The sequence below is a fragment of the Sander vitreus genome, chromosome 11 (genome assembly GCF_031162955.1).
Source record: "Sander vitreus isolate 19-12246 chromosome 11, sanVit1, whole genome shotgun sequence".
Taxonomy (NCBI): domain Eukaryota; kingdom Metazoa; phylum Chordata; class Actinopteri; order Perciformes; family Percidae; genus Sander; species Sander vitreus.
Window position 1 is genome coordinate 22,467,026 of NC_135865.1, and position 27,385 is coordinate 22,494,410.

The 27,385-nt window shown below is 41.0% G+C and overlaps 2 protein-coding genes across 5 annotated transcripts in view; both read left to right on the plus strand.

Annotated features, from left to right (window-relative positions):
* itprid2 (ITPR interacting domain containing 2) overlaps window positions 1-5,330 on the plus strand; it is a 40,098-nt gene extending 34,768 nt beyond the window's left edge. For 3 of the 4 annotated variants that reach the window (XM_078262372.1, XM_078262373.1, XM_078262375.1), the window contains 5 exons: window positions 205-329; window positions 494-608; window positions 1,713-1,778; window positions 1,892-2,212; window positions 2,897-5,330. In XM_078262372.1, coding sequence (XP_078118498.1) covers window positions 205-329; window positions 494-608; window positions 1,713-1,778; window positions 1,892-2,212; window positions 2,897-3,004 — 735 coding nt within the window. In that variant the 3' untranslated portion in view covers window positions 3,005-5,330. The remainder of the gene's footprint in view (window positions 1-204; window positions 330-493; window positions 609-1,712; window positions 1,779-1,891; window positions 2,213-2,896) is intronic. The other variant, XM_078262374.1, reaches the window with a different exon arrangement.
* A 908-nt stretch (window positions 5,331-6,238) lies between these two features.
* Window positions 6,239-24,868, plus strand: cwc22 (CWC22 spliceosome associated protein). Its single transcript, XM_078262376.1, has 20 exons — window positions 6,239-6,318; window positions 8,328-8,383; window positions 8,479-8,711; window positions 11,113-11,342; window positions 11,601-11,855; window positions 12,722-12,850; window positions 13,107-13,275; window positions 13,743-13,796; window positions 13,908-14,043; window positions 14,322-14,528; window positions 14,642-14,704; window positions 14,783-14,881; window positions 16,410-16,491; window positions 16,765-16,825; window positions 20,400-20,477; window positions 21,815-21,967; window positions 22,116-22,243; window positions 22,752-22,853; window positions 23,596-23,798; window positions 23,915-24,868. Exons 2-20 carry the CDS (start codon window positions 8,329-8,331, stop codon window positions 24,637-24,639), a joined length of 3,162 nt encoding a protein of 1,053 aa, XP_078118502.1. The 5' UTR covers window positions 6,239-6,318; window position 8,328; the 3' UTR covers window positions 24,640-24,868.
* The last annotated feature ends 2,517 nt before the right edge of the window (window positions 24,869-27,385 follow it).

The following is a 27,385-nucleotide window of genomic DNA, read 5'->3' on the forward strand; positions in this document are numbered from 1 at the left end:
AAACTACTTTAACGTAGATTTTCTTTAGGGCTTTATTACGTGGTATCGGATTGGTGCATAAACTCCAGTACTTCCTAATACCGATACCAGCGTTTTAGGCAGTATCGGAGCCGATACCAATACTGGTAGCGGAAAACATCTCTAGATATATTGAGACTGTTTTATTATTAACCTTCGTTTCACTTTATTACTCTCAATTTTCAGTCTTTGGCAGAGTTTAAGCAGAAGAGGCAGAGTCTAAACTTATTCCGCAGTCAGATGATGGACCTGGAGCTGTCAATCATCCGACAGCAGGCTCTGGTCTACAAACACCTGAGCCCTGCCGACAGGTGACTCATAAACAAACAGATACATGTTTCACAGTATGACAAAATGTACATGTACAGTACTACAGTGTACAATGTACAGTACATGTGGCACAAAATAACATTGTGTGTGTGTGTGTGTGTGTGTGTGTGTGTGTGTGTGTGTGTGTGTGTGTGTGTGTGTGTAGGATGGAGGTGGAGCAGCTTCAGTCTCTGAGGTCAGCGGTCAGAGAGGAACTGCAGGAGCTGGAACAACAGCTGGAAGACAGACTTATGAAGGTGACACATCACACCCAACACAGGGTATATACACACAACACACACAATGCAAGGTATACACACAGAACACACACATCATCGGGTACTCAGGATATTCTGACTGTATTTCGATTGAGACATTTTAATAGTGGTTTAATTTCACAACAGTGACAATACATTACCAAGGCTTCCACAGGGTGCAGCTGTGTCGCAGGCACCGGAGCTGATCACGCGCACAGACAATGCTTGTGATTCCACCAGACGCACCGCAGCATGTTTAAGAAGCGCCCCAGAAGCGCCTCTCCGCTCTGCTTCTAAGGGAAACACCCGCTTTGAATGTTATTAGCCAATTAAAGGGATGCAGGAAAACGCTAACGTTTCCTGGGTATACAAACCACCCACACTGTATACACAAGAAACACACACTTTGGGGTATAAACACATTATACAGGTTGTACAAGCACAAAACACAACGCAGAGTATACACACACAAGACACATACATGCACACACATCGCAGGGTATAGACGCATATAGAGACGCCGCAGGGTATATTAATATTTCTTACATACACTACACACAGGCACACTTCAAAGTATATACATACAACATATATAAAGTACATATATACGTACATGCGTTTGTCTGGTCAGGAACTGTTACTGTAGTAGTTTATTAAAACCCTTTTTAAAGGTGCTCTAAGCGATGTTGGGTGACAGCACTTCTTGTTGACGTTCGAAGTATTATAAGAACAAAACGAGGCTAGCTCGCCCCTCCCTCCTCCTCATCCATTCCCCTCCCCCTCCCTTCCGTGCTTCCGCGCACTAACCCCTCAACCTCCCCCCTCAAATCCTTCTTTTCGGTTATTGGCTGGAACGCTGGAAGACTTTTTGTTATGTTGTGTGGTGCAGGTTGGCACAGTTTTTGTTGGCGTTTGTGGAGCCTGGGCTGTCTACAGAAACCGTGTTTTTTTTACAGTGTGTTCAGGGGACAGGCAGCTAACAGATAGTGAGGAGATGTTGTGTGTGACAAAAAATGTTGTAGCCTAAAAAAAAGGCGTGACATCGCTTAGAGCACCTTTTAAGACAATTTATGTGATCACAAACTAAACTGATTAACTTGACGTGATGTGACCTGCTCTCTTCCTCAGAGTCTCCATAGAGATGGCAGTCTTGACAGCCTGTCCACCGCCTCTGCACTGAGAGCCATGGAGCCGGTCAGCGCGCACACACACACACACACACACACACACACACACACACACACACACAATTAAATATAAAGCTAATAAAGTTTCTCTTAATGTATGACCTTTTCCTGTTTGCCCAGGTGTCGGACCTCCTCAGAGAGCAGCTCTATCTCCAATCTGAGCTCAGCTACGACGTTAACGCCCCCTCCACCAACTGCTCCTCCCGATCCTCCAGTCCAGTCCAAGGAGGAAGCGGCGAGCAGAGAGGAGGCGTGTACCGGGCATCAATTAACATAAACCCTGCCCCCCCTCCTCGACCCAACACACACACTGAGGAAGAGAAGGAGGGAGAGAGGGATGGAGGAGAAGGAGGAGGAGGAGGAGAAGGAGGAGAAATACAAGAGGAGGAGGGCGCAGCAGGAGAAGTCAGAGTGGGGAACCTGCAGCAGCTTATCAGAGAGGTAGCATTCCACCAGCACTTTTACTGGTACTTTAGTGATTAAAGAGTCAACCCTTATGTTTATTATTGGCATTATGTAATTTATGTTAACTGTGTGTATAGCAGAAAAACGACCAATGAGAAAACATTGTCCATTTCTCTGTCTTTCACGTTATCATTTTATTTGTTGATGAAAATTGTAAGACATTCTGTCAGAGTTTTTGTTTTAAATGTTTCTTTTTATTTAGTCTTGTTTTTGTCGTTTTCTTTTGTCATAGGATTTGTTGACAAAATGAACACTGCATTTTACATTGTTGGGTCATACACAAGCAGTGTTAGGATAAAGAAAAGGTACCTAGCAGCAGAATGCTTTCTTATGACTGTTCAAAAGATTCTAAATCCTTTATTAATCCCACAACGGGCATTTTAAAGAATCTTTCAAGCCCCCTGTTGTCACACAGTTGTTTAAAATGGGTTACTGCAGACCAGAAAAAGTGACAAGATGTCGCTTCATCTAAAAGACAAACTGCTGGAGCATTTTTCACAATGCAGCTGTTTTTAAGGAACAATTTGACCTTTGGGAAAATTGACTTATTTGCCTTCTTGCTGAGAGTGAGGTGAGAAGATTGATACCACTTTCATGTCTGTACGTGGGACCTGAGTTAATTCAGACAGCGGCTGTTTAAATGTTGTGTCTCTTTTCCAGATTCGAGAGAGCGTGGCGCAAGAGGTCCGACAGGAGATCTACAGCGAGCTGCTGGCTGCCGTCTCGCCACGGCGATCGCCCCTGCCCGGCAAGAAACACCCGCAGTAGTCGCGGCAACAGCAATGCACCGCCCCCTTTCACCTTCAGCCTTAGTTACCACAGCCTGAGCAGCAACGCCGTCTGTCTGTAACACTGTATAGCTGAGTAACACTGTCTGTGTGGAGCACTATGTGTCTGTAACACTGTATGTCTGGAACACTGATGACGAAATGAGCACATTGCCTACATGTGATAAATCCCGCCCGGGCCTCAGATGGGACGTTTACGTGTCTGTTTGATTCTAATGTGTTGGTGTGATGCATGCTGGGAAAGCCAGTCTGAACCAGCCTGTGCCCATCAGGGATGATGTGTTGTCTTTTCATCCCATCCTGTTTTTTGTTTTTTTAAGCTGTTTTGATCAAAGCCAGGCCTCTAACTGCTACACTGCCACTAATACTACGAGTACTACAACTAGGACTGCTAACAGTCGTACCAGTGCTACCAGTAACACCACTACTAGTCCCAGTCATGTCCCCATCAAGTACTTTTGCCCCAGATCAGTCCGTCCTGATGATGATGATAATAATAATAAATAATCAGTTGCTTTTTTTTCAGCAGTCATTCATGTAGTAATTTGGATGATTGGAGCCTTAAACATGTTATCAGAGCAACACACAGGACCAACTTCCCTTACAAATACTGGATGTGCCTTAATGAACTGGTGATCCAAGCTTTTCGTTTGGGGTTACATTCCTTGATCCTAAATAAGAGTAAAGTCTTATGTCAAACTTTTACCCCTTAAAGTTCCATGCACATTTCACCTTCTCTTAAAAGTTTTAAAAAGATTTTTAAAAATATACAATTAAGGGATTATGATCCAACATCTGTCAACATTCCTTCATCATCATCATCCTCATCATCATTGTCATTGTGCTTTTGTTCCACTTGCCTCATTCACAGTTGAATCTGTTTGTTTCTTTGTGATTAGTGCTAAGCTAGGCTAAACACATCCTGAACTGAAAGGGTTCACGAAATGTTGGACTGTTCCTTTAGGGTTAGGGTTTGTGCGTGTAACACTCACACTCTTTGCTTGTGTGTGTGTGTGTGTGTGTGTGTGTGTGTGTGTGTATTGATTGTTACGGAGCAGGTGAAGAGGTTAGTATGTTTGTCATGAGGTACTATGGAGGTCAAAGCTTACTCTGCAGCAGGAGGTTTCAGTAAGTTGTCATGGTGACAGTGATGATGATGATGATGATGATGATGATGGTGTAATGTCAGGTCATAGGGAGGAGCTTAGCGAGCCGGGTCATGTATGGGTGAGCAGGCAGTGGAGCCCAAACCTTAGCTGCGTTAGCATGTTAGTCACCTTAGCATGTTAGCTTCCCACTGTCCGATGACAAATCTGTGTGCAATAATACGAACATATATATTGATTACTGAGACTAATGTAAATAGATTATCAGTAAATCACTGCTAACATTTTAGGTCATTCACTTCAGCACAAACTGTCTACCTGCACGTCTGATACTAATTAATCTGCAGTAGAAACTCTTGATTTTCCTCCTCTTTGCACAGAATCCACAGAAGTGATTTACAATATTGAATTACTAATGACCATTTAACAACATTTCTTTTTTTCAGCATTAATGCCTGTGTGTAGTGATTGTGGTCCCTCGCAGGTTTCCCGTTAAACAGTTATGGAAAACTGGAAATCTTGGGAGTAGCTGAAGTGACACAAGCACTCGCACCCACCATAGCTGAGTGTGATTGGCTGGGAGACCCATTAATCAAGCTAAAACACACTCCTAAATAACTACTTTTTTTTTTTATCTTTGTGGAACAATGATTTTCAAAATGTCTAGACAGACACATTAGAATTAAAATGATCTACTGAAAGCGGAACTTTTTTTTGGAAAACAATTTATTTACTTTTTGTTGTTGTTGATGTTCATTCTTGATGTTTGGGAAATAATTATACATGGTGAAGAGAATCTGAGCTCAAATGTCCACTTATTGATTCTGAGTCTTCAGCCACATCTCACAGTCTTCTCTTCAACACTCTAATTCATTATTAACTGGACCTCTGACCTTTGATTCCCTTCACCATTTAATTACTTTTGTTTGTTTAAAAATGTTTATCTTTCATGTCACAAACTTTGCTCTGCTGGACCAACACTCACTGTGAGCTCCGAGGCTCTACGTCCTTTTATTTTTTTAACTGATCAAGAAAATCCTTCACATACTTCTAATTTCACTTCACTGTCTGGTTTCTATTAATTTCTGTTGACGTCTGTTAATAATTATGTTTATTTTGTATTGATGTCTTGTCAGTGGGATGCAGGGGAGGGATCACTCTGTAGAGATGAGAATAATAAAGATGTATTTATTTTCAGTACAGATGAGTGACTGCTTCACTTGTGTTCTTGTTTAACTATATTCGTGGGGTCCAAAAACCGGGAGTCCAGTATACTTGTGGGGTCCCGACAGCTTTGTGGGGCCAAAATGCTGGACCCCACAAGTTTAAAGGGCTGTTTGAGGGTTAAGACTTGGTTTTAGGATTAGAGTTAGAATTAGTATGGTGAGGGTTAAGGTTAGGCATTTAGTTGTGATGGTTAAGGTTAGGGTAAGGAGCTAGGGAATGCATTATGTCAATGGCGGGTTCCCACAAAGATAGTGCCACAAACGTGTGTGTGTGCGCACAGAACTTCTACTTTACTTAAGTACTTTACTTTTATGCTTTATTATAGTCCCTATATTTCAGATGGAAATATGGCCCTTTTTACTCCACTACATTTATCTGACAGCCATGGTTCACAAAATCTATAATAAGCTTTTCAGATGCGATGAATTGTTATAGACTAAACTACACTTCAACTTCAACAGGATGTATACATTTATTTGTATTGAATTGCTGTTTCAACTTCTTTCAGCATTTATATTTCAGCTGCTACTCATACAACTTCAGCTGTTTCACTATTTCAACAATTTAAAGTGTTTAAACTGAAAAATGTAAGCAGTGCGCTCACCTACATTTTTTTCTTCTTTTGTATTTTATTTGGATATAATTGAACAGTTTTACAGCATTTCTACTGCATGTTCTTCTGTTGCACAAACACACTAAGGCAAATTCCATGCAAGTGAAAACTTACTTTGGCAAATAATCTCATTCTGATGTACAGTTTTACGCTACTTCATGCCAATAAAGCTACTTGGAGGATGTAATTATTGTCACCACCAGGGGGCGTTTCTCTGTTCAAACTTTGATCTTTTATTTTGAAATCCGGAAGCTATCCGTGACCTGGAAGTATTCAAATTTATTGTAGGAAGTTTCCGTCAGAAGAACAAAATCTTAACAGAGGGACGAAAAGGTGGAAAATAGAACGGTAAGAGGATATTAAAAGACAAAGATAATGCAATAAGAAGACGGAGAAGAAAAAGCCTGGAGGTTTTAGCGACAGATTAGCAAATAACTAGCGTTTTAGCCAGCTGTAGCTAAGGTACGATTAGCGTTAAATTACTAGCTAACTTTAGCTCATCCAAACCAAACACACATGGCGATAAAACTGACATGTTTTGTCCGATATTTTGGTTTTGTAGATACAGGTGATATTATTGTTTTAATAATCTGCCTAAATGACTAATTTAGACGTACGGACGTATTTAACGTTAGTTAACTAGCTAACGTTGTAACGTTATATTGTCGGAGTCGCTTAACAGTGTTCCTGTCGCGTTACGTTAACGTTAGCTAACGTTAACCTAAAACTCTTTTAAAAGTGATAAGTTTTACCTGAAAAACTCCAGACACGTTACATTGTCTTTTAAAGGGTCAGTTAACTCAAAATAACAAAACGGGCTGCATATAAGGTTATGTTGTTTCTATTTTTGTCTGAGACATTGAGACAGCACAGAAGTTTAGTAAACTGATTCACCTTTTTGTTTTTGCTCGGACAAAAACACATTTGAAGAAATTATCTTGGGCTTTGGGGAGTTGTCATGGGCATTTTAAATTTTCATTGCTTTCTAAGGTTTTATAGACTAAATGATTAGTTAAAATAATCTGTAGCTAGGTTTCCTTAATTGATAATGAAAATTATTATTTGCAGCCCCACTTTCCACGATCGGTGTCCTGTGTCCTTGTCTGCGTACACAGACAATTGAGTTGATTTGATTGTTGTTGTACAATGCTGGTTTAAAGTTTATTTTAAGCAACAAATCTGTAAATCCAATTCTTTCAAGAGAAGCTATTTAGTCGTCTGAATCCTGACCAAGACATTTTAATGGTGAAGATGAAAACATTTAAATTATGCAGACACCATCGAGGTCTTTTTGAAGTACAGTCACAGTACATTTTTCTCTGCTGTCTGAAATACTCACTAGAGCATCCATTAATAGTGGTCAGCTATTTAAAAAAATTACTTGTTGTACTTAGCTTGTTGTAAAAGTTAAACTATTTATTTGTGAGCAGTTTTTAACACTTTCAGGAGGAAAGGCTCTGAGAGCCACAGCCAGGGTAGTAAAGTCAAAGTATCGAGAGACACTAGGTGCTTTCCGACCGGATAGTACTTGTACTTTTTAGAGTAAAAGTACACTTCTAAGCAGTTCTAAGAACTACTCTCCCCCAAAATCTTTTTTTCCGTTTGCATTCCCACTGGCCAAGTGGCCATAGGGACTGGTAGGAGGGGTAAGGGAGTGACGCAAGCACGGCAACGGTCTTTGCCGGTGAGCCACAGGACACGCTTGTGGAGTTTAACTCCAAAAAGACAGTTAACCACAGGTTCCCGTTAATCTTATGATGGACGTGTGTTGTGATATTTAAACAAACGAACCGTCAACGGCGAAATAAAAGCCTCTTATTTACGAGAGCGGTCTGAGAGACCTCCAGCTTACCGCGAGGTGTCTGAGCAAGACTGGCCGAGCTGGCTGTCGTCTCACTTGATGGAGCTTCTGAACTCCGAAAACTTTGAAGCAAATTGTCAATTCGGCATCAATTTGCGCAAAACTGCCTATATTCGAAATCTAAACAGTTAATTTCTAAAACGTTGTCAGAAGTGAATTTGATGATGAATAAGATGGTGAAAATTGTAAAAAAAAAAATGTCCCGTTGTTGTTCTGTCTGCAAGTTTCCGAGTTGGCAGTGGGCGTGACTTATAAGTTGGACCAATCAAGTACACCTAGGAAAAGGGAAAAGACCCTGCTCTGAAGTAGGAGCTAAAAAAGTATGCTACTGAGGCCAGAGGAACTTAAAAATCCCCAAATAACGAAAAAAGTGTTCTAGGAACTTTTAGTTCTAAGAACTGCAAAAATCCCTCCGGTCGGAAAACCCCTACTTATTACTTAGAATGTGTTTCTTTAAAAAGTATTAGAATCCTAAACGTGTATTTGTGTTTTTCAGTATGGACTCTCCAGGCAGAAGTCAAAGTCCCAGTCCTGGGCAAAAAGAACAAAGTGGTGAGTAAAATCTGCGGTCACAATTTTATTTTGTTGTAGTAGTTGTAGCATATTCACCTGATAACGCTTCTCTTGCTCTCTCTCTGTGTCTTTAGGACCTACAGAAGACGAGTCCTGTGCTGCAGCAGAGAAGCCCCAACAGGCCGGCTCAGTTGAGAGAAGCCCCAAAGAGAGGCCATCTCCTCAGGCCAGTCCTGCAGGCCGTTCCCCCTCCGGGAGCCCTGCCTCCAGCAGCTCTGATGACAGCAGCAGCAGCAGCAGTAGTGATGATGAGGATAAACATAACGGGGCACTGAGGAAGTTAAGGAGCAGTGTGGCTCAGATCAAAGTAAGCACGGATTAATGTGGATGTTACTGGCATTTCATGTGTTGACGTGCACCGTTTACTGTTGACTCCCTGCAGTTATTAAGACAGAGAAAAATGCTGTAGAGACTTTTCTTTTGTGTCCTGTAGAGTTTTACACTTGGCTTGCAGGAATAAAATCCCTGAAAGGGAAAATGTTGCTGTGACAGCAGTGCTGTGAGAATTATGAGTAGTAATGTACAGGGCTGGATAACGGTTTGAGTTAAATTCTAGGAGTTAGGCCGGTTACACACTGGATGCGTCGCGCGAGCGTGTCAGCTGCGTGGCGTGTCCGTTTATATTTCGGCTCCCATGTTAACAGGTTAGAGCTTCCACACTGCCTGCGTGACACGCACGTCTCAGCCGCACCGAAAAACGCGTGCGTGCTAGAAATAGAACCAGTGCCTATTTTTCACGTGACACGCAAGCGTGTTGGAAGCGTTTCCAGGCAAAATAGAATAGGAAAAAATGTTTAAATGTCTTTTTGACACTAATACATATTAATAAATGACATGTTGATGTTTGAAAGTATCTATATAAATAAATATAAATGTAATAAAAAAAATCGAAGGAAATATTCTGTAGCCTATTTTGCCGTCAATACTGCCGACGTTGTCTTTGCTGTAATCAAATCGGTGTATATTTATGTTCAACATGGTATTTCATTTTATCGATGGGAAACATACATGTATACAGACAAGGCTAGCAGCAGCAGCACCGCGTCAGACACGTTTCTGGTGTGTAAAGACATAGAAAAATCCACGCAGCTGACACGCAACAGAAACGCCACGCTCACGCCACGCAGGCAGTGTGTAGCCGGCGTTAGCGGTACGGGGAGGTCATATAGTTGCAATGAATGTTTTGCTCTGACGGTAACTTAGCCTACTTTGGATGTATCGTGAGCTAAACCGGGTATCACTGTCACTGTGTCACGAAACAAAGCAATAACAGATTGTTGTAGCAATCAACGTAGTAACTTTGATTAATATAGCGCATTTTATGAAACCCACGGACGCTTTACACAGGTACAGGGGAACAAGGGAAAAGAAAATAGTAAGCCAACACAAACACGGACTAATAGGAATAAAACGTCCTCACTAAATGGAAGGGGGGAGTAATTTAATCTAGGCTACTGGCGTACAACCACATTGCGTATTTTAAAGTTATTTTATGAATGAAATAGACATATTACATACCTGAGGGTCAATTCAGGGACGTTTTTGAATCATTTACAATCCCGTAACTGTCTCCATCTGTTGAAAGCCCAAGTGCGACTCGGTTTTGCCCGTTGTCTTTCACTTTCCCTTTTAGCTTTTAGTTGTTCTTTGTTTAATTTCCTTCTTTTCTGTGATGGCCCTGCCCCAGTATCAGCCATAACTACAGCAGATAACTTCTGAAATAAAATAAAATTAGGCCTACATAAAGACATCTCCTTTTACCTGCATACTTACTAACACAGGCTTTTCTGGTGTTCAGCCGAAATCTGTGACCTGTCAGAATGTGTTACTGTAGTGCCATCTACCTGCCGTAAATCATTTTGTGACTACAAAGGCATTAATAAAAACTATGTACAAATAGCGTTCTTTTCACTGTTAGTCTCGTTTGCTGTTACAGGTCATTTATGATCATCAGATGGAACATTACACAGTTTCAGAAACATTTAAAAGTTAGTATAATCACTTTAAATAAGTGTGCACATTTACATTATAGGATAAATTCAGTTAACACATGTCCAGGTTATTAAGCCATGGACTAAGGATTTTATTTCTTTGGCAAATGCAAAACGACTAAAACATGACACATCTGTGTTTTTTAGGCCTGCATGTGCAGTTGAGCAAGACTAATAAAAGACCTGCAACAACTAGATATGTTGCAGTCTTCACCTCATTAAGTGGATTTAGCTTATTTATGCTCTCTTTGAGATATCAGGCCTCACCAAACATTTTGTGTTTCTGGATAACTGGCCATGGACATTTGGCTGGTCTCCAGTGTTAGTTTCCATGGCAACAGAGCATGATTTCACATCAAGACATGTTTGTGAGACAGAGTAGCCAGGGTTAAATTTAGCTGGCCTGCTTCATGAAACAGACCAGTGACCAGTGAAGAAAATACTGAAGACCTCTCTAGTAAATAAAGGCGCAGCTTGTTGATCCACAACAGAATCACAAATGGAAGAGAACCGTGTGTCCAGTACTGTCATCTTAGACATGAACTCCCTGGTTCAATGTCTGTGGTTCAAAAAATGGCAGCATGTTTTTCTGTTGACCAAGTTTTCTCTGAAGAAATTCATGTCCCAGTCCATCATTCAGTGACAATCCAGATCCTTTTAACATGACTGAAGACTGAAAGAAATACTGCTGACACTCTTCATTTATTTGTTGTGCAGAGATCAAGGTCCAAGTCCGTGTCCAGAGAGCGAGACAGGTCCAGGTCCAGAGAGCGAGACAGGTCCAGGTCCAGAGAGCGAGACAGGTCCAGGTCCAGAGAGCGAGACAGGTCCAGGTCCAGAGAGCGAGACAGGTCCACATCCCGATCCAGGTCCAGAGGGCGAGACAGGTCCAGGTCCAGAGAGAGAGACAGAGATCGGGGCCGCTACGACAGAGGACGCTATACTCGGTAAAGACATGTAGCTTTATATTGGCTTGTACTCATTTTAGTGAGTGACTTTTTAATAATTTAAAAGTTTAATAATAGGTGGTCAATATAGAAAAGGGAAAAAAAGAAGAAGACATACTTTATTCATCCCATTATTTATATTTATTTATTTATATTATAATCATTATTAAGGGGAAATCATTAAATAAATAATTTGAAAAAATGTAACAATTAGTTTTTGAGTTTTTTGTTTCATCTCTTCCTCCCTATTCCGCCCAGTGATCGCTATGACGATCGCCGTGACGACAGGGAGGGGCGTTTTGACCGGCGGACGAATCGGGATGCAGAGTTTGATCACAGGAGGAGAGGACGCTCGGGCTCCCTTCCAACGGACAGGGAGCCGGCGGCGGCTGAAGAGCCGCCGGTCAAGAAGAAGAAAGAGGAGATCGACCCAATCCTGACGAGGACGGGTGGAGCTTACATCCCCCCCGCCAAGCTGCGCATGATGCAACAGCAAATCACTGACAAGACCAGGTAGGAGTGCTTTAATTATTTATTTTTTATTGAAGCTAGGATTAGACACCTTTCTTTTAGTTTTGGTTCAATCATCCATCAGTTTGTAGATTGATTTCCTTTATTCCAGGCAGATATTTATCAATTCACATTTATGAAAATTTCTGCGTGGAGACTTTGAAACTTGAGATTTGCTGCAGAGAGATCATCTATGATAGTACACATTTAATTACACCGTTATAAAGTGGTGGCCTAAAGGTTAAAGAAGCGAGCTTGGGACCGGGTCGCCGGTTCAATCCCCAGACCGGCAGGATTAAATCTGGGTGGGGAAAGTGAAAGAGCAGCAGCACCACTGAGGTGCCCTTGAGCAAGGCCCTTAACCCCAACCGCTCCAGTGGAGCTGCTCAGTGGCCAGCAGATCAGACTGTGGTTGTACTGGGCAGCTTCCAGGTATGAATGTGGAACTGTGTGAATGTGACAGGTTGTCGTTGCAAATGGGAAATTGTTCTCAATCAACTTACCTGGATAAATAATATACTACTAATAAAACAATAATAAAATAAACACCTTTTACATTCAGTTATCATTGTATGGTAAAACAGTTGAGCGCGGGTGCATTCAAGTACGCTCTGACATCTCATTTCAGATTTCAGCGTAGGCTTTGATGGGCTCCGTCAGAAAATAAAACCTAGACGAAAAACATGGACATTGTGAAAATGTGAATTTGGTGACTTCTTGCACTACTCACTGCGGCTGATTTTAAAATGAAGATATTGTTGCATCTTACCAACACTTGAACACATCTCCCTGCAGCATAAAACATAAAACACAAACCTTGATATAATCTCTGTGTGTGTGTTGTCACTGATGCCCCGCCCTCTGTGCAGCCTGGCCTATCAGAGGATGAGCTGGGAGGCCCTGAAGAAGTCCATCAACGGTCTGATCAACAAAGTCAACGTGTCGAACATCGTCCACATCATCCAGGAGCTGCTGCAGGAGAACATCATCAGGGGAAGGTGAACAATTGCGCACGCCAACATACAACTTCATTTTAACACTCAATATTCAAATGTAAACATCTTTAACAGCAAAATTGACATTTCTTGGCAGCTACTTACTAAAAAATGCCTTAAAATGGTGATTCCTAGTGTGATTGTTATAAGAGAGTGAAACATAAACTTTCTTTGCTCAGTATTCCACCAAGAGACAGAAAAGTCTTGAGATTGTTTGTCTCCCTGGCGTTGCCTGTAACGGTCTACCTGTCTCTCTCAGGGGTCTTCTGGCTCGCTCGGTGCTGCAGGCTCAGGCAGCATCTCCGACCTTTACTCACGTTTACTCTGCTGTCGTCGCCATCATCAACTCCAAGTTCCCTCAGATTGGAGAGCTGATCCTCAAACGCCTCATCCTGTCCTTCAGGAGGAGCTACCGCCGCAACCTCAAGGTGTCTGTCTGTCTGTCGATAAATGGATCAACAGGAAACGAGTGTAGCAGTGTACTTTAAAATATGTGACTGATAGGGGTGGGTGAAAATATTGATTTTCTTCTACAGTTCTGGATTGATTTAAAAAATGCCAAAAATATTTTTTGTAATAACATAGAAAGATGAACTCAACACAGCACACGACATCTTGCAGTTCATTTTGTATTTAATAACTTAATAATTAGCTTTGCAAGACGAAGGTAAGATATTGTTTTTACGCAGTATTCGTTAATACTCTCGGCAAATCCGTTTCAAATCAGCAAACCAGTTTGTGTTCAGTCTGAACACGCCTTTAGATTTAAATTGGCTGTAAGATGTCTCTTTTTCCTTGACATTAAATTCATCATTCATATTGGCAGCATTTTATTTATTAGCACTAGTATTAGTATTGGTGATGTATTAAAACTAGTCTGTCTTTTGTTTTCCAGCAACAGTGCCTGACAGCCTCAAAGTTTGTGGCACATCTCATAAACCAGAACGTGGTAGGTCCTGCTGTCTGATTTTAATATTAAAGGAGGGGTTTAGTGTTTATGTTCAGCTCTAATGAAGTGTGTTTACTTCTCTCTGTCTGCTCCGGTGTCCCTTGCCCTCAGGCCCATGAGGTTTTGTGTCTGGAGATGCTCACTCTGCTGCTGGAGCGTCCAACTGACGACAGTGTGGAGGTCTCTATCGCCTTCCTAAAGGAGTGTGGGCTCAAACTGACCGAGGTGTCCCCGCGAGGAATCAACGGTAGCTACAACTGTCAACCCTTTATCACCATTGTCTTCATAGTTAGGAATTGTGACTAATAATGTTAGTTAGAACTGAAATGAGAATAGATCGATCCTTTTTTAAAGTCAATTATCACAAACAAAAATGCACCTAAAATATTTCCTGCCTGAAAGTCTGAGCTCAACTTGATCCTTTAAACTCAACAGTATTGTCGTTCAGGAGAATCAGCCTTTTCCAAATTAAAGTTAAAGAACACAGAAAAGTACCGATAAATTCTGCCTGGCTCTCTTTTTCAGCCATATTTGAGCGTCTCAGGAATGTCCTCCACGAGTCGGCCATTGATAAGAGGGTCCAGTACATGATCGAGGTGATGTTTGCCATCAGGAAGGACGGTTTTAAAGATCATCCAGTGATCCCAGAGGGCCTGGACCTGGTGGACGAGGAAGACCAGTTCACCCACATGCTGCCACTGGACGACGAGTACAATGTCGAGGAAATGCTCAGTAAGCCCCCAGAGAGGGAGGGAGTGGGAAGGCGGACTCTACCTGGCTCTACAACTCTCTCTGCAGAAATGTGTGTATATGTAGCTCTAACATGTGTCTGTGTGCTCACTTAGATGTGTTTAAGATGGACCCAGACTTCCTGGATAACGAGGAGAAATACAAAACCATCAAAAGAGGTAAGAATGCGTACAAACGCCAAACTGTCCACTGTTACTTCCTCACAGTTTAACCAATCAGCTGTCACCTCCCGACAGATATCCTGGACGAGGGCAGCAGCGATTCAGGGGAGGAGGGCGACGGCAGCGAAGAAGATGATGATGAAGATGAAGAAGAGAACGTGCAGGAGGGAGAAGGTGAGACGCACAGGTCGACCTGCTGAACAGTTTTCTCAAACTAAAGGGGCATTCCACAGACAGTGTTTCCTTTAGGATTTTTTTAGCAGTGGGGGCAGGTCTGTCAGAACAGCAACCCCCCCCTAACCCTCAAGCGCGGGCATCGCTGTTCAGAATCCCGTCTATCTTCGAAAATGTAACGCTTGTATCCAAACGAATTATGATTGAAGCTGCAGGCCATCCAATTATAACGACCAAATCATTTAGACATTGAGCCATTACATTGAAAATCTTTTAGATAACAGGAGCCTATGATTAGCTGTAGCCATCTGCCTTTTTCTAGTCTCCCGTTTCACTCTCCACAACGCTGTCTTCGGGCAAAAAGTCACGTCGTGAGATGGATAAAAATTAGCTAGCTAGCCTGTTTATGTTTCTTGTAATGTTAGCCTTAGTTATTTATTTCTTACCTTGATTTTGGTGTCTGCGTTTCAAAGCCATCTCCCGCGGTGACATTTTTGGTGGAGCTGGTTGTTTTAATAGTCGACTCGGAAGAAAGTCGATACAATACAATACCGTGGCGGAAGAAATTTTGCCATGGCGGGCCGCCACAATAAAATCAACATAGAGGAAATGCTGACAGATTTTGTTGCTAAGCCTGTGAAAACAGTTGTATAATGTCTGCTGTGGCCCTGGGGGAGTTGTCAAGTCAAGTCTGATGAAAATGTCATAGTGACATCATCAGAGTTATCTCATTTTGGGCTTGACTGCTAATTTCAAACACAGAGCCCTTGTTACAGACTGGAGCTGTGGAGTTTGAAACGCCGGTCTTAACGAAAAGACTACAAATTGACTTGCTTTGAACCATTCTTGTTTTGGTTTTCTGTTGGCAAAAGTTGTAGATGGTATCTGTTACCTGCCCACATTTAAATAGCCAAGCTACCATCAGTAGGGACCGCTATGCAGAACCACAGTGTGGTCAATTGACAAAGTACAGATGTTCCTCCTTTTGGTTGCCGAGAAAAAGGATAATTGAAGATAATGTCACGGCAGTTTCATGCGGAGGCGCTATGGCAATCAGCTAAGACTACCGCCTACATTGAGTATTTGGTACTATTTGCAGTGGAAAACAAAATCTAGAAATGTTCCCGAAATTGTACCAAAGGTCAATTGAACCTAACCATTCAGTGGAAATGAGGGATTAGTGCTTTAGGGGTACTTGTAGGCAGCTTGTGTTACCTTTGGACAGAGCCAGGCTAGCTGAAAGAGAATATATTTCCCAAATTTTCAAACTATTCCCTTTTATTTGTCTAACGAGTCCCACAACTTTATGGTAGTGCACTTTATTAAATAACTGAAATACTCCTTTTAATACACCAGAAAACTAAAATAAAATAAAATGTGTCAAATATTTTCAAAAGAAACGATTAAATGATGCTGTTAAATTGAGGTAAATTCCAGTTTAAAGCCTCCGTAGACAAATAGAGAGTTAGTAATGAACCTATTTTCACCCTAATATTAAACATGCCCTCTCTCTGTCTCTCTCTCACAGATGAGAAGGTCACCATCTATGATCAGACAGAAGTCAACCTGGTTGCTTTCAGAAGAACCATCTACCTTGCTATCCAGTCCAGGTACACACACAGTAGCACACGTGCACACAGACACAGTAACACACACTCTTACAAATACAAGCTCACACAGTCGGTGACTCGGTTGTCTCTCAGGGTGTTGGCAGTTATTTACAGCTCACAGTGTGTCTGTGATTGTAGAGCAGCTCACAGGTTTAGAGAATAGGATAGGAACACTGAAACAGATTGAGAAAATTACACACAAACAGTAACACACACACACACCTGAGCTCATTGATGTGCACTTAATGATTGATTGGTGGATTGTTTCTGTAGTTTGGACTATGAGGAGTGCGCTCACAAACTGATCAAGATGGACTTTCCTGACAGCCAGACGGTAAGTCCCCCCACACACACACACTTGGCAGATTTAAAAGGCTTTAGTGACGCAAACACACACACGAATGAGGATAAATTCTCCACTGAGGATGAATCTGCAAATATTCTGAAGTACGGATTAATAAAACAACAGTAAACAGTTGGTGTTAAATAGAATTGTTGGCATGACAGCAGCTGGACCTCAAATCTAGTTTTGAAACAGACGATCGACAGAGAATTCATCTGCTACAATTTTGACTATCGATTCATTTAAACGATTTTCAGATTCTGAAATGGGAATTTATTATTGGATTTGTCTTTTCTCTCACTCTGCTGACCAGAAGGTGGCACTAATAAACAAGTTTACTTTTTTGATAAATAAATGATGAAGAGTGTGTGGGGGGTCTAAGACCAGTTTGTGTAATAGTTGCTTTCAGACATTGACGTGTGTGTGTGTGTGTGTGTGTGTGTGTGTGAAAGAGATAAACCATGATACTTCTTGTATTGCAGAGTAGAGCTAGTTAGTCCTAGTATTATAAGTATGATGAGAAAAATGTTATTTCATTCTAACATAATCCTGTTTGGTTGCTTAGCTCACATACTTGTATGTTTTCACTTTTAACGCCACGAGAGAAAAGTCTTTACACACATGAGGGCTTATCAAAGGGCCACTATCTCGAGAAACGTTGGCTGTGGTTGGTTAAATGTAAACCTCTCAGTTAAAGGAGAATTCCAGTCGATTTCAACACGTAGCTCTGTTGTTTTTAAATTTGGAGTGCTGTCAGCGAGAAAAATGAAAACAATCGGTGTTGCCTACACTGTGTTATCCTCCTGCTAGCATTAGCACCCAACAGGCTTAAACAGGGCAAGTTTTAAAGTTGTTTTTAGCCTCTTAACATGTTCAAAATGTCTTTAAAAGTGCCTACCTATGTGAAGTGATTCCTTCCGAGTGAACACAGTGAATCTGACTGCAGTAGATGTGAAAGAAATGCATATAAGTTCTGCTAATTCAGCTCTTTTTAGTTCCTGTGTTGATACTGCAAGGAGTGCTTCGGGACCGTCTACAAACTACAACACCGAAAAGAGATGCAAACATATTTTCAAAAATAGGCATATGCTTATTTTTTTAAAGTAAGTGCTGTAGTACAAATAGCAGGAGACAAGTTCTAATTGAGGTAAGTTTGGAGACACTACCTTATTTAATAATGAAATTAATAGCCTACATATTTTTGTTGTATCTCTTTTCTGTGTTGTAATTTGTAGACGGTCCCTAAGCACTCTCAACACCAGAAATAAACAGGGCTGAATTGGCACAACTTTCATTTCTTTCACATCTACTGCAGTCATATTCACTGTGTTCACTCGGAAGGAATCACTTCACATGGGTAGGCACTTTTAATGACATTTTGAACATGTTAAGAGGCTAAAAACAACTTTAAATCTTGCCCTGTTTAAGCCTGTTGAGTGTTAACTCTAGCAGGAGGATAACACAGTGTAGGCAACACCGATTGTTTTTGTTTTTCTTGCTACTGCCAGCACTCCAAATTTACAAACAACAGAGCTACGTGTTGAAATTGACCAGAATTCTCCTTTAAGAGCAGGACAGTGCTGCTAACATTAGCTTGGACTCTGATAGTCTGATAGCATCCAGGACAGGCACAGCTTTTTTATGCAGTGGTATATGTGATTTTAGTGACATGAATCCTAAATGTAGCTGAATCTGAAGCAACTGAAAATGTGAGAGGAAACACTTTTGCTGTACACGGCAGCGATGACGGTCCTCACAAGTATACTGAAACTGTGTGTGTGGTGCGTGTGAGAGAGGGGGTGGGTGGGTCAGAGCTGATGACCTTGTCAGCCAGAGTTTCATCAGCATCAGGACAGAATCACTCCACACAACAGCTGGAAAAGCACACAAAGATGTTTGTCCTCTTTAACTCGCCTGTTATGATTTGTTTTGGTGGGTGGAAGTGGGCACAAACTAAACCTGAAGTCAAGCAGTAATGGTTCTTATTTGTTTTATGATACCTAAGCATGTGGCAAACCATAAATAACAAGAAAAGGGAAGAAATGGAAACTGGAGGAAAAAAATCGGACGGAAGAGATTCATGTATTAAAGAAAGAAAGAGGACGATGACTACTGATACTGACGGATCAATTGCGTTTATCAAATGTTTAAAAAAAAAAAAAAATATGTGTGCGATAGAGACGATATGCAATATAAACGATACAAAATTGGCCTACAATAGTGCAATATAATTAAAATCTCTATCGCGATAATGCACGTTGACGCAATCTACCTGCGAAGTTTAGAGCCACGAGCTGCAACGCATCATAGTCATCTTGAGCAAACATGGCTGAAAGTAAAACGGAGGAGCTGGTGAAAAAGACCGGTGCAACATCCATTATTTGGACTTGGTTCGGATTTAAGCCGCTACAACGGACCTGTGGTCGAGCCGTCAAGTATTTTCAGTACAGTGTCTGTTCCTTAACTAAAGAGACACCAGTTTTTCCTGTTCTCTGCATCGTGGGGGGCATTTAAGAACCAAGGACTTAAACTAACTCAGTGTAGATACTTGTTAAAGTCTCTGCAACTAGTGTACTTGAATTTTATTTATCTGCACCATTATGTTGTATAATTACAGTTTTGCACAATAAATGTTCTCAAAACTACATACTACGTTTCTTTCTCTTTTAAAAAAAAAAAAAAAAATACATTTAGCAGTTTGGATTTCCTTAATGTCTATGTAACCTGGTCTGACATGGTTCTATTATAATTTATATATCGTGATATATATCGTTATCGCAAGAGGCTGTAATGTATATCACAATATGGATTTTAGGCCATATCGCCCATCCCTAGCGTGTGAGTTTTATGATGGTACAGACTTGCAAAAAGAATTAAAATGTTTGTAAAACATGTTTTTGGCGAGGCTCTTAAACTCTGGTGAGTGGGTAGGAGGTTCTCGTTAATCTCCGATCATTTCTAAGAGCATCTTCAGTTACGGTGCTGGGAAACGCCTCTTGGGATTAAGAAGGTTCATGAAACCGATTTTATTGTCATCTTTCCCTTTTTTTTAAAGATGTTTTTTTGGAAAGAAGTCCCAGTTCAGTGTTTGAACGTGTGTGTGTGTGTGTGTGTGTCATATGATACGGACACCGACGTCACTGATATCTGAGGACGTGTCATCACAGCTGCTCTCTACACATCACACACACAAAACAAAACGTCTGGAGCCGTTGTGTTCCCTCAGAATAGAGGTGTAACCCATTTCTGGGATTTGACACCTGGCTGCTGCTCACATTCACTTCATTTAAACTTTAACCTCATTTAACACTGAGCTTTCAGAGAACATCCAAATCGGATCACAGCTGGTCGAGAAGCGTGAACATGAACGAGCAGTCGGTCTGTGTGATGAGATGTTTCACGTTTTTAAAATAAGAAGTGAACTACACAACATCATTGTTATCAAAGTATAAAACTGTTGTATTAAATAAGTTTTACATCAACCGATAAACATGATTTGAACTTAGATGTGTGATTTTTGTATAAATGTATTTGTTTTAATACAATATTGTATTTGTGTGAACAGAAGGAGCTGTGTAACATGATCCTGGACTGCTGCGCTCAACAGAGAACATACGAGAAGTTCTTTGGTTTGCTGGCCGGGGTGAGACAAAATAACCTTTTCTCTCTTCCCTCTTTTGGTTTCTATCAAGTCAGATAGTCTGGGTTTTATCATGTGTCCAGGTTTTGAGAATCTTTTCCTGAGGTTTTTGCTTTTACTCTGACACACTGGAGATACATGGAATTTAGTTTGAGGTGCATACCACCCTGTTATTGGATAATCAAAAACATCGTGAACAGTTTTTATTAGAACTATTCGGTGCATATGAATTTTGTTGTGCCTGTTTCCAGTGTGAATGTGCGCTTAGACAAAACCCCTAAAACGGGGGTTTTGTTAAAAGTCCTTATATGAATTTGACATAAGTGGTCTGGGACATCAAATGCACCAACATACAGTAAATAAGAGCAAACAAAGACCACAACAACCTTGAAAAGATATCTCAAAACTCACCTGTTTTCCCCAGCTTATACTTTTTTTTTTTGTGTTTTTATTTTTTGTGTTATTCAGTATACCAAACGTGCCATATAATCCTGATTACACATTCAATAAGGTAGCATGGTGGCTTGACTTACTTGGAGAAGAGGCACAGTAAGCAGCTTCAGTATGAACATAGGTTTAGGTTTAACTGCAGGAGAATGTATGCATATTAATTAAAAAACGTTTTTTTCTCTTCTTTTGTAATCTAATTATATTGAACGTTGTGAAAATCGAGTTATTACAACGTGCACAAAAAACGTTACTCTTAATCAGAACGTAACATGGATGACAGCCCGCCACATTAGCTTTCTTGAATCACGACATGAATAGTAGTTAACCATAATAACTACATGTGCACCTGCCACCTGTTGTGACTCCAGGTATCAGGTGGTTATCTCGTCATATATCTATGGATGAACAGACCCAAAAAAGACTCCCATTGAACTGAGCTCTTGGTTTGTGTATTTCATCACTGGTTATTTTCCACTACCTAGTCAACAGTCTGCAGATATCCGGCTGCAATTTTTGTCAAGAGACAAGAAACGGCCGGAGCAAATATGTTGGTGTGCAGACTTTTTTTGCTCTGTTGCCATGGAAACTGATTATTAAACTGGATTCCCTTGCTCTACTTAGTTGAAGCATCTGGTACTGACAGCCCATAGCTCTATGGGATAATCTGATGACAGACTTGAAGGTGGTTATTGAACTGTCCTGCACCTAAAGTCCAAAAAATGATGTTTCAATCATGTTTTAGTCTTGCTTGCATTCATACGTAACGTAGTAAGTGATCTGGTGTAGATTGATTTGTTAGTCCTCAAAAACATTTGAAGCAATGTAAGTCATGTAGCTGACAGTTTGAACTGGACAAGTTGACATCTTTTGTTTTGCGTGTGTGTGTTCAGAGGTTCTGTCTGCTGAAGAAGGAGTACATGGAGAGTTTTGAGGGGATTTTTGCCGAGCAGTACGAAACGATTCACCGACTGGAGACCAACAAACTGAGGAACGTGGCTCGACTGTTCGCTCACCTGCTCTACACAGACTCTGTGCCCTGGAGTGTAAGAGTAACACGCAAACATAATTCCATTCCATTCTGACACACTCATGAACTCAGATTTTACAGACATGAAGCTGGTTGTTCTTTCTAATCGATTTTCCTCATCTCTCTCTCTCGGCTGCGTCTTTTGAATGTCTCTCAACCATCAGGTGTTGGAGTGCGTCAGGATGAGTGAGGAGACCACAACGTCGTCCAGCAGAATCTTTGTGAAGATCCTATTCCAGGAGCTCTGTGCCTACATGGGCCTCCCCAGACTCAACCAGAGGCTCAAAGACATGTACGAACGAACACACACACACACACACACACACACACACACACACACACACACAAGGGGTGCACGATATTGAAAAAATACAACGCTACCAAGTGATGTGTATTTTTCGAGAGGTGCATCAAAGAGTATAGACGTAACAAGAGGCAAAACTCAATGGAACTGCAGCTCCGCCATCTTAGACTGAATGTAACACAACATTCTATTGAGTTTCATCTCTTGTTGCTTCTCTACTTTTTGGGTACATGTCGGGCGGGATGCAACGCAAACAAAATATTGCGTAATTATCTCAAGACTTTCGGTATAATATTGCGCAACGTGATATTGCGATAACAATATTGAGTCGAGATAGAGATATATATATATATATATATATATATATATATATATATATATATATATATATATATATATATATATATATATATATATATATATATATATATATATATAGTGCATCCCTAACATACACACAATGGACAGTAAACTGTGAATTATGTGTGTTTTCCAGGACTCTGCAGCCGTTCTTTGAAGGTCTTTTTCCTCGTGATAATCCCAGAAACACTCGCTTCGCCATCAACTTCTTCACTTCTATTGGACTGGGAGGACTGACGTAAGGAACATATACTTACATTTATGTTTGTATATGCACACACTATGCTGTGGGCAAAAATCTGAGGACACTTGAGCATCTCATTCCATAACCATGGCCTATAATCTGTTGCTGTATGTGCAGGTCTTGAAAAGTCTTAAAGCATTCAAGTTAGTTTCCTCATGACAATGAATTGTGCTCTCATAATGGGCAAGTGTCAATCTTAGCCATGGCTTAAATGAAACCGGTATTAAATGACATTCTATTTGGTGTTTAAATGGTCTTACAAAGTCTTAAATTTACCTTGGTGAACTCTGCAGAGACCCTGTTTTAGACTTCACAGACCTAATCAAAGAAAGATTGGAACGGAAGACATTTTACTACATGAATGTGATGTTTGTTAACATTCTACATTAAGAAATAAGATTTAACTTTTTGTAATAAGGACCAAAATATTACTCTCCCGGATTAATTTAAGTCCAAATATTAACTGAATGAGTTAACAAATGAGAAAATCAATCTCATTTTTGCAGAAGAAACGTAAAGTAACTTTGTGAAATTTTAATATGAATTTCTTTAATTCTTTAACAAATCTATTAAATGCTATCCAACATAACCTTTACATGAATGTGTGCGTACAAACATTTCACACATAACTCTCTCTCTCTCTCTCTCTCTCTCTCTCTCTCTCTCTCTCTCTGTGTCTGTGTCATTCTCTCTCTCTCTCTCTCTCTCTCTCTCTCTCTCTCTCTCTCTCTCTCAGGGACGAGTTAAGGGAACATTTGAAGAACGCTCCCAAGATGATCATGACTCAGAACCAGGAAGTGGAATCCTCTGACTCCTCGTCCTCTTCATCCTCCTCGTCCTCTTCATCCTCTTCCGACTCCTCCAGCGAATCAGATTCCTCTTCCTCAGACTCCTCCAGCGAATCAGATTCCTCCTCCTCAGACTCCTCCAGCAGCTCAGGTACAACCATATTTATTTATTAAAAGTGAATTTAATCGCATGTTGTTGTTTTTTCTGCTACAGAATACATATCTGTATCTGATGTTTATCTATATCTTTTTTCCCTTGTCATCCAGACGGAAAACACAGGAAAAAGAAGAAGAGTAAAGAACAAAGCGAGGAGAAAAAGAAGAAGAAAGGGAAGGACAAGAATCGAGCCGTACGCAAGAATCGAGCCGTACGCAAGAAGAACGACGATGAGGAGGATGACAGTGATGACGATAAACAGGCGAGGAAGGACAGGAAGGGCCGCACACGTGAAGTGGATGGGCGTGAGCGCGCACGCGAGTTGGATGGACGTGAGCGCGCACGTGAGGTGAATGGGCATGAGCGCGCATGTGAAGTGGAGCGTGGACGTGCACGTGAGGCGGAAGAGCGGGGGGGTGCACGTGAGGCGGAGGAGCGTGGCCGTGCGCGTGAGGCGGAGGAGCGTGGCCGTGCGCGTGAGGCGGAGGAGCGTGGCCGTGCGCGTGAGGCGGAGGAGCGCGAGCGTGCACGTGACGCCGAGGAGCGCGAGCGTGCACGCCAGGGCGGCCGCCGTAGCAGACGAGACGAAAGAGAAGAAGAGGAGGAGCAGGCGGGGGAGAGGAGACAAAAAATGTCTGTTCAAGGCCGACAAAGAGAAGGAGAGAGGGAGAGAGAGAGAGACAGCGGGAGGGAAAGAGAGAGAGCGAGGGAGAGAGAGACTGAGGAGAAGAGAGAGAGAGAGAGGGAAAGGGAGCAAGAGAAACCGAGGGATAGAGAGAAGAATAAAGAGAACAGAGACAGGAACAGAGAGAGAGAGGAGAGGAGGAGGAGGTAAAACTCTTCCTCCTGAAGCAGCAGTGATGGACTGACATCTTTTTCTTCTGTTCTGTCATCCCTCACTTCTTTACCTCATCCTGCCACTCTCTGTTGTTTTGGATTTGGGACCTGTCTCTCTCTCTCTCTATGTCTAAATCTGTCTGCCTGTATTTTCTAATAATGATTTTGTTGTTGATAAAATGCGAGGAAAAAAAAAACCCATTAAAGTTGCTTTAGATGTTTTCTAATCTGTTTCTGTTTCAACTGTTTTCAGCTCCCTAACAATATTTTATTTGACTGTGCAGTCACAGGAGCTGCTGTCTGACCAGAACAACAGCATCTATCTTTTAAAATGTTGCAGTTATCATCAGTATTGGTTATTGTATTTTTTTTTTTTATATAACATTTTATAAGCTCTTCAAAGATGCACTCTGTTAATGCAAAGAAAGGCTTAGTTCCATATCATGGTGATACATTTATTACATGTATTTATTACTGCAGTTTGTAAAATTCAAATGGGAATGTTTTTTTTATGTAATAAGAATATAATTCATTCAAAGATGGATAAATAACAGTGCTAAATAATCATGATCAAAATATGAAGCCAAACTGTTTTGATCATAATGCAGACGATGTGTGAAATGTTCTTTATATTCTGAGCTGATTGCTGCAGTGTTCTTCAGCGCTTCTTCAAAGAACAGACTGAGGATGAGTGAAACGTAGCTCTTCCTCCTGCAGCTCTGATTGGTTCAGTGTCGACCTCAGTGATACAAAGATCATCTATTGGCTGGAATAAACAGAGATCTTCCTTAACAGGAATGTTCTCGATGGAAGTTTATTCTTCTTGTTTACAACACAGTGACATTTTGTCCTTATGGTGAGACGATAGGTCACCTTATTCAATATCATAAATGAAACCAGTAAATGTTTTGGACCAACCTGATGGTTAAAGAAAGAGTTCGACAGTTTGTGAAAGTCACTTGTTAACTTTCTTGCTAAGAGTTGGATCGAAGATTGAAACCTTATGTCTGTCCATTAAATGTGTTATGTTAGCTTAGCATAAAGACTGGAAACGGGGAAACAGCTAGCCTGGCTCTGTCCAAAGGTAACAAAATCGACCTACCAGCACCTTTTAAAGCTAATTTATCAACACGTTATGTCTTGTTTATTTAATCCTTAAAACAAACAAAAAAGTTGTGGTTTTATGTGCTAGATTATTTCTTGACCTGAACCAATAGCTTTTTGGATAGTGCCAGGATAGCTGTTTCCAATCTTTATGCTAAGCTAACTGTCTCTTAACCGTACAAACACGAGAATCATATAAATTCTTCTTATTTAACTTGGCAAATAAGCATAGTTACAAAAACGTTTCCTGCAGCTGTTTCCAAATGTTTTGGGAAACCAGATGATAACGCAGTACCACTAACCAGCTCTGTTGTCAACACGCACAAACAGCATTTGCTGCTGCTACAGTAAACACACCGAAAACTCCTTATCGAGTAGAACATTCTGTAGCATTAAAGCAAATGTGACTTAAAACCCAACAAACTGTCACAGAAATCCACTTTAACATGGACCACAAACACAACAGCAAGACCAACAGAACCAGCTGTCCACAGGTGAAGACCAGCACGACCTCTGAGTACCACAGGTGTGTTCTGCCTCATCTGTTTCAGGTTTTGCCACTTTAAACTGAAAAATATAGGTTGTTGAAAGCAGTATTTTTGATTACAGTAAACGGTCTTGTCTGGTGTTGTCAGCTCACAATGTGCTGATGTCTGCAGTTCATTGACTCATTTCCTCAACAGGAGGACCAGCGTTTCTGAAGTCTGACCTATCCCCGTCGCACAGCACCTGCTTGGGTTTCTCTCGCCCAACACGATGTCGTTGCAGGAAAGATTCGTCATTCGTCACTGCTGACAGATGTCTTGCTCACTCACCCAAAATGAGTGAAAATGTGCTTTTTGTTTAATTGAGATCCTTTACTGAGTACAAAGTAGATTTAGTGACAAAGATATGTTCACTATTGTTCCATATGTATTTTGTTTATTCCCACTGTAAACAGTCAGTTTACAGTGATTTTGCCACCTTCTTCAAATACAAAATTCTGAAAATTAGACAGTCAGTGCTTCAATATCGAGTACAGGGTATGTGTTGTCACAGTGTCCAGGCAAAACAAATTCTGATATGACCCAATTTCATATGATTAACCGTAAAAATCTGGAGGACATTATACAACATCTGAAAACCTCTTCCTGCTGCCTTGATATTCTACCAACGGGCCTTTTCAAAAATGTTTCGAATTGTTTGGCTACAGATCTTCTACAGATTGTAAACACGTCTCTTCTCTCAGGTATCTTCCCACAGGCCCTGAAAACTGCAGTCATTAAGCCACTCTTTAAAAAAGAACAATCTAGACACGTCACTAATGAGCAACTATAGGCCGATATCAAACCACCTATTTTTAAGTAAAATCATTGAAAAAACAGTTTCTCAACAACTCAACCTTTTCTTGTCACTAAACAACAGTTTTGATGCCTTCCAGTCGGGTTTTCGACCACACCACAGCACTGAGACAGCTCTTGTTAAAGTCTTTAATGACATCCACTTAAACACAGATAGTGGCAAAATTTCAGTCTTGGTATTACTTGATCTCTGCTGCATTTGATACGGTCGACCATGACATATTACTAGACCGATTGGAAAACTGGGTTGGCATTTCTGGCTCAGTACTAAAGTGGTTTGAGTCTTATTTAAAGAATAGG

Bases quoted from the DNA above. Each gene is read 5' to 3' on its own strand.
- cwc22 (XM_078262376.1), top strand. From the start codon at position 8,329: ATGGACTCTCCAGGCAGAAGTCAAAGTCCCAGTCCTGGGCAAAAAGAA. The intron at 8,384-8,478 runs GTGAGTAAAATC...CTGTGTCTTTAG, and splicing joins TGGGCAAAAAGAACAAAGTG to GACCTACAGAAGACGAGTCC. The intron at 14,529-14,641 runs GTAAGCCCCCAG...GTGCTCACTTAG, and splicing joins CAATGTCGAGGAAATGCTCA to ATGTGTTTAAGATGGACCCA.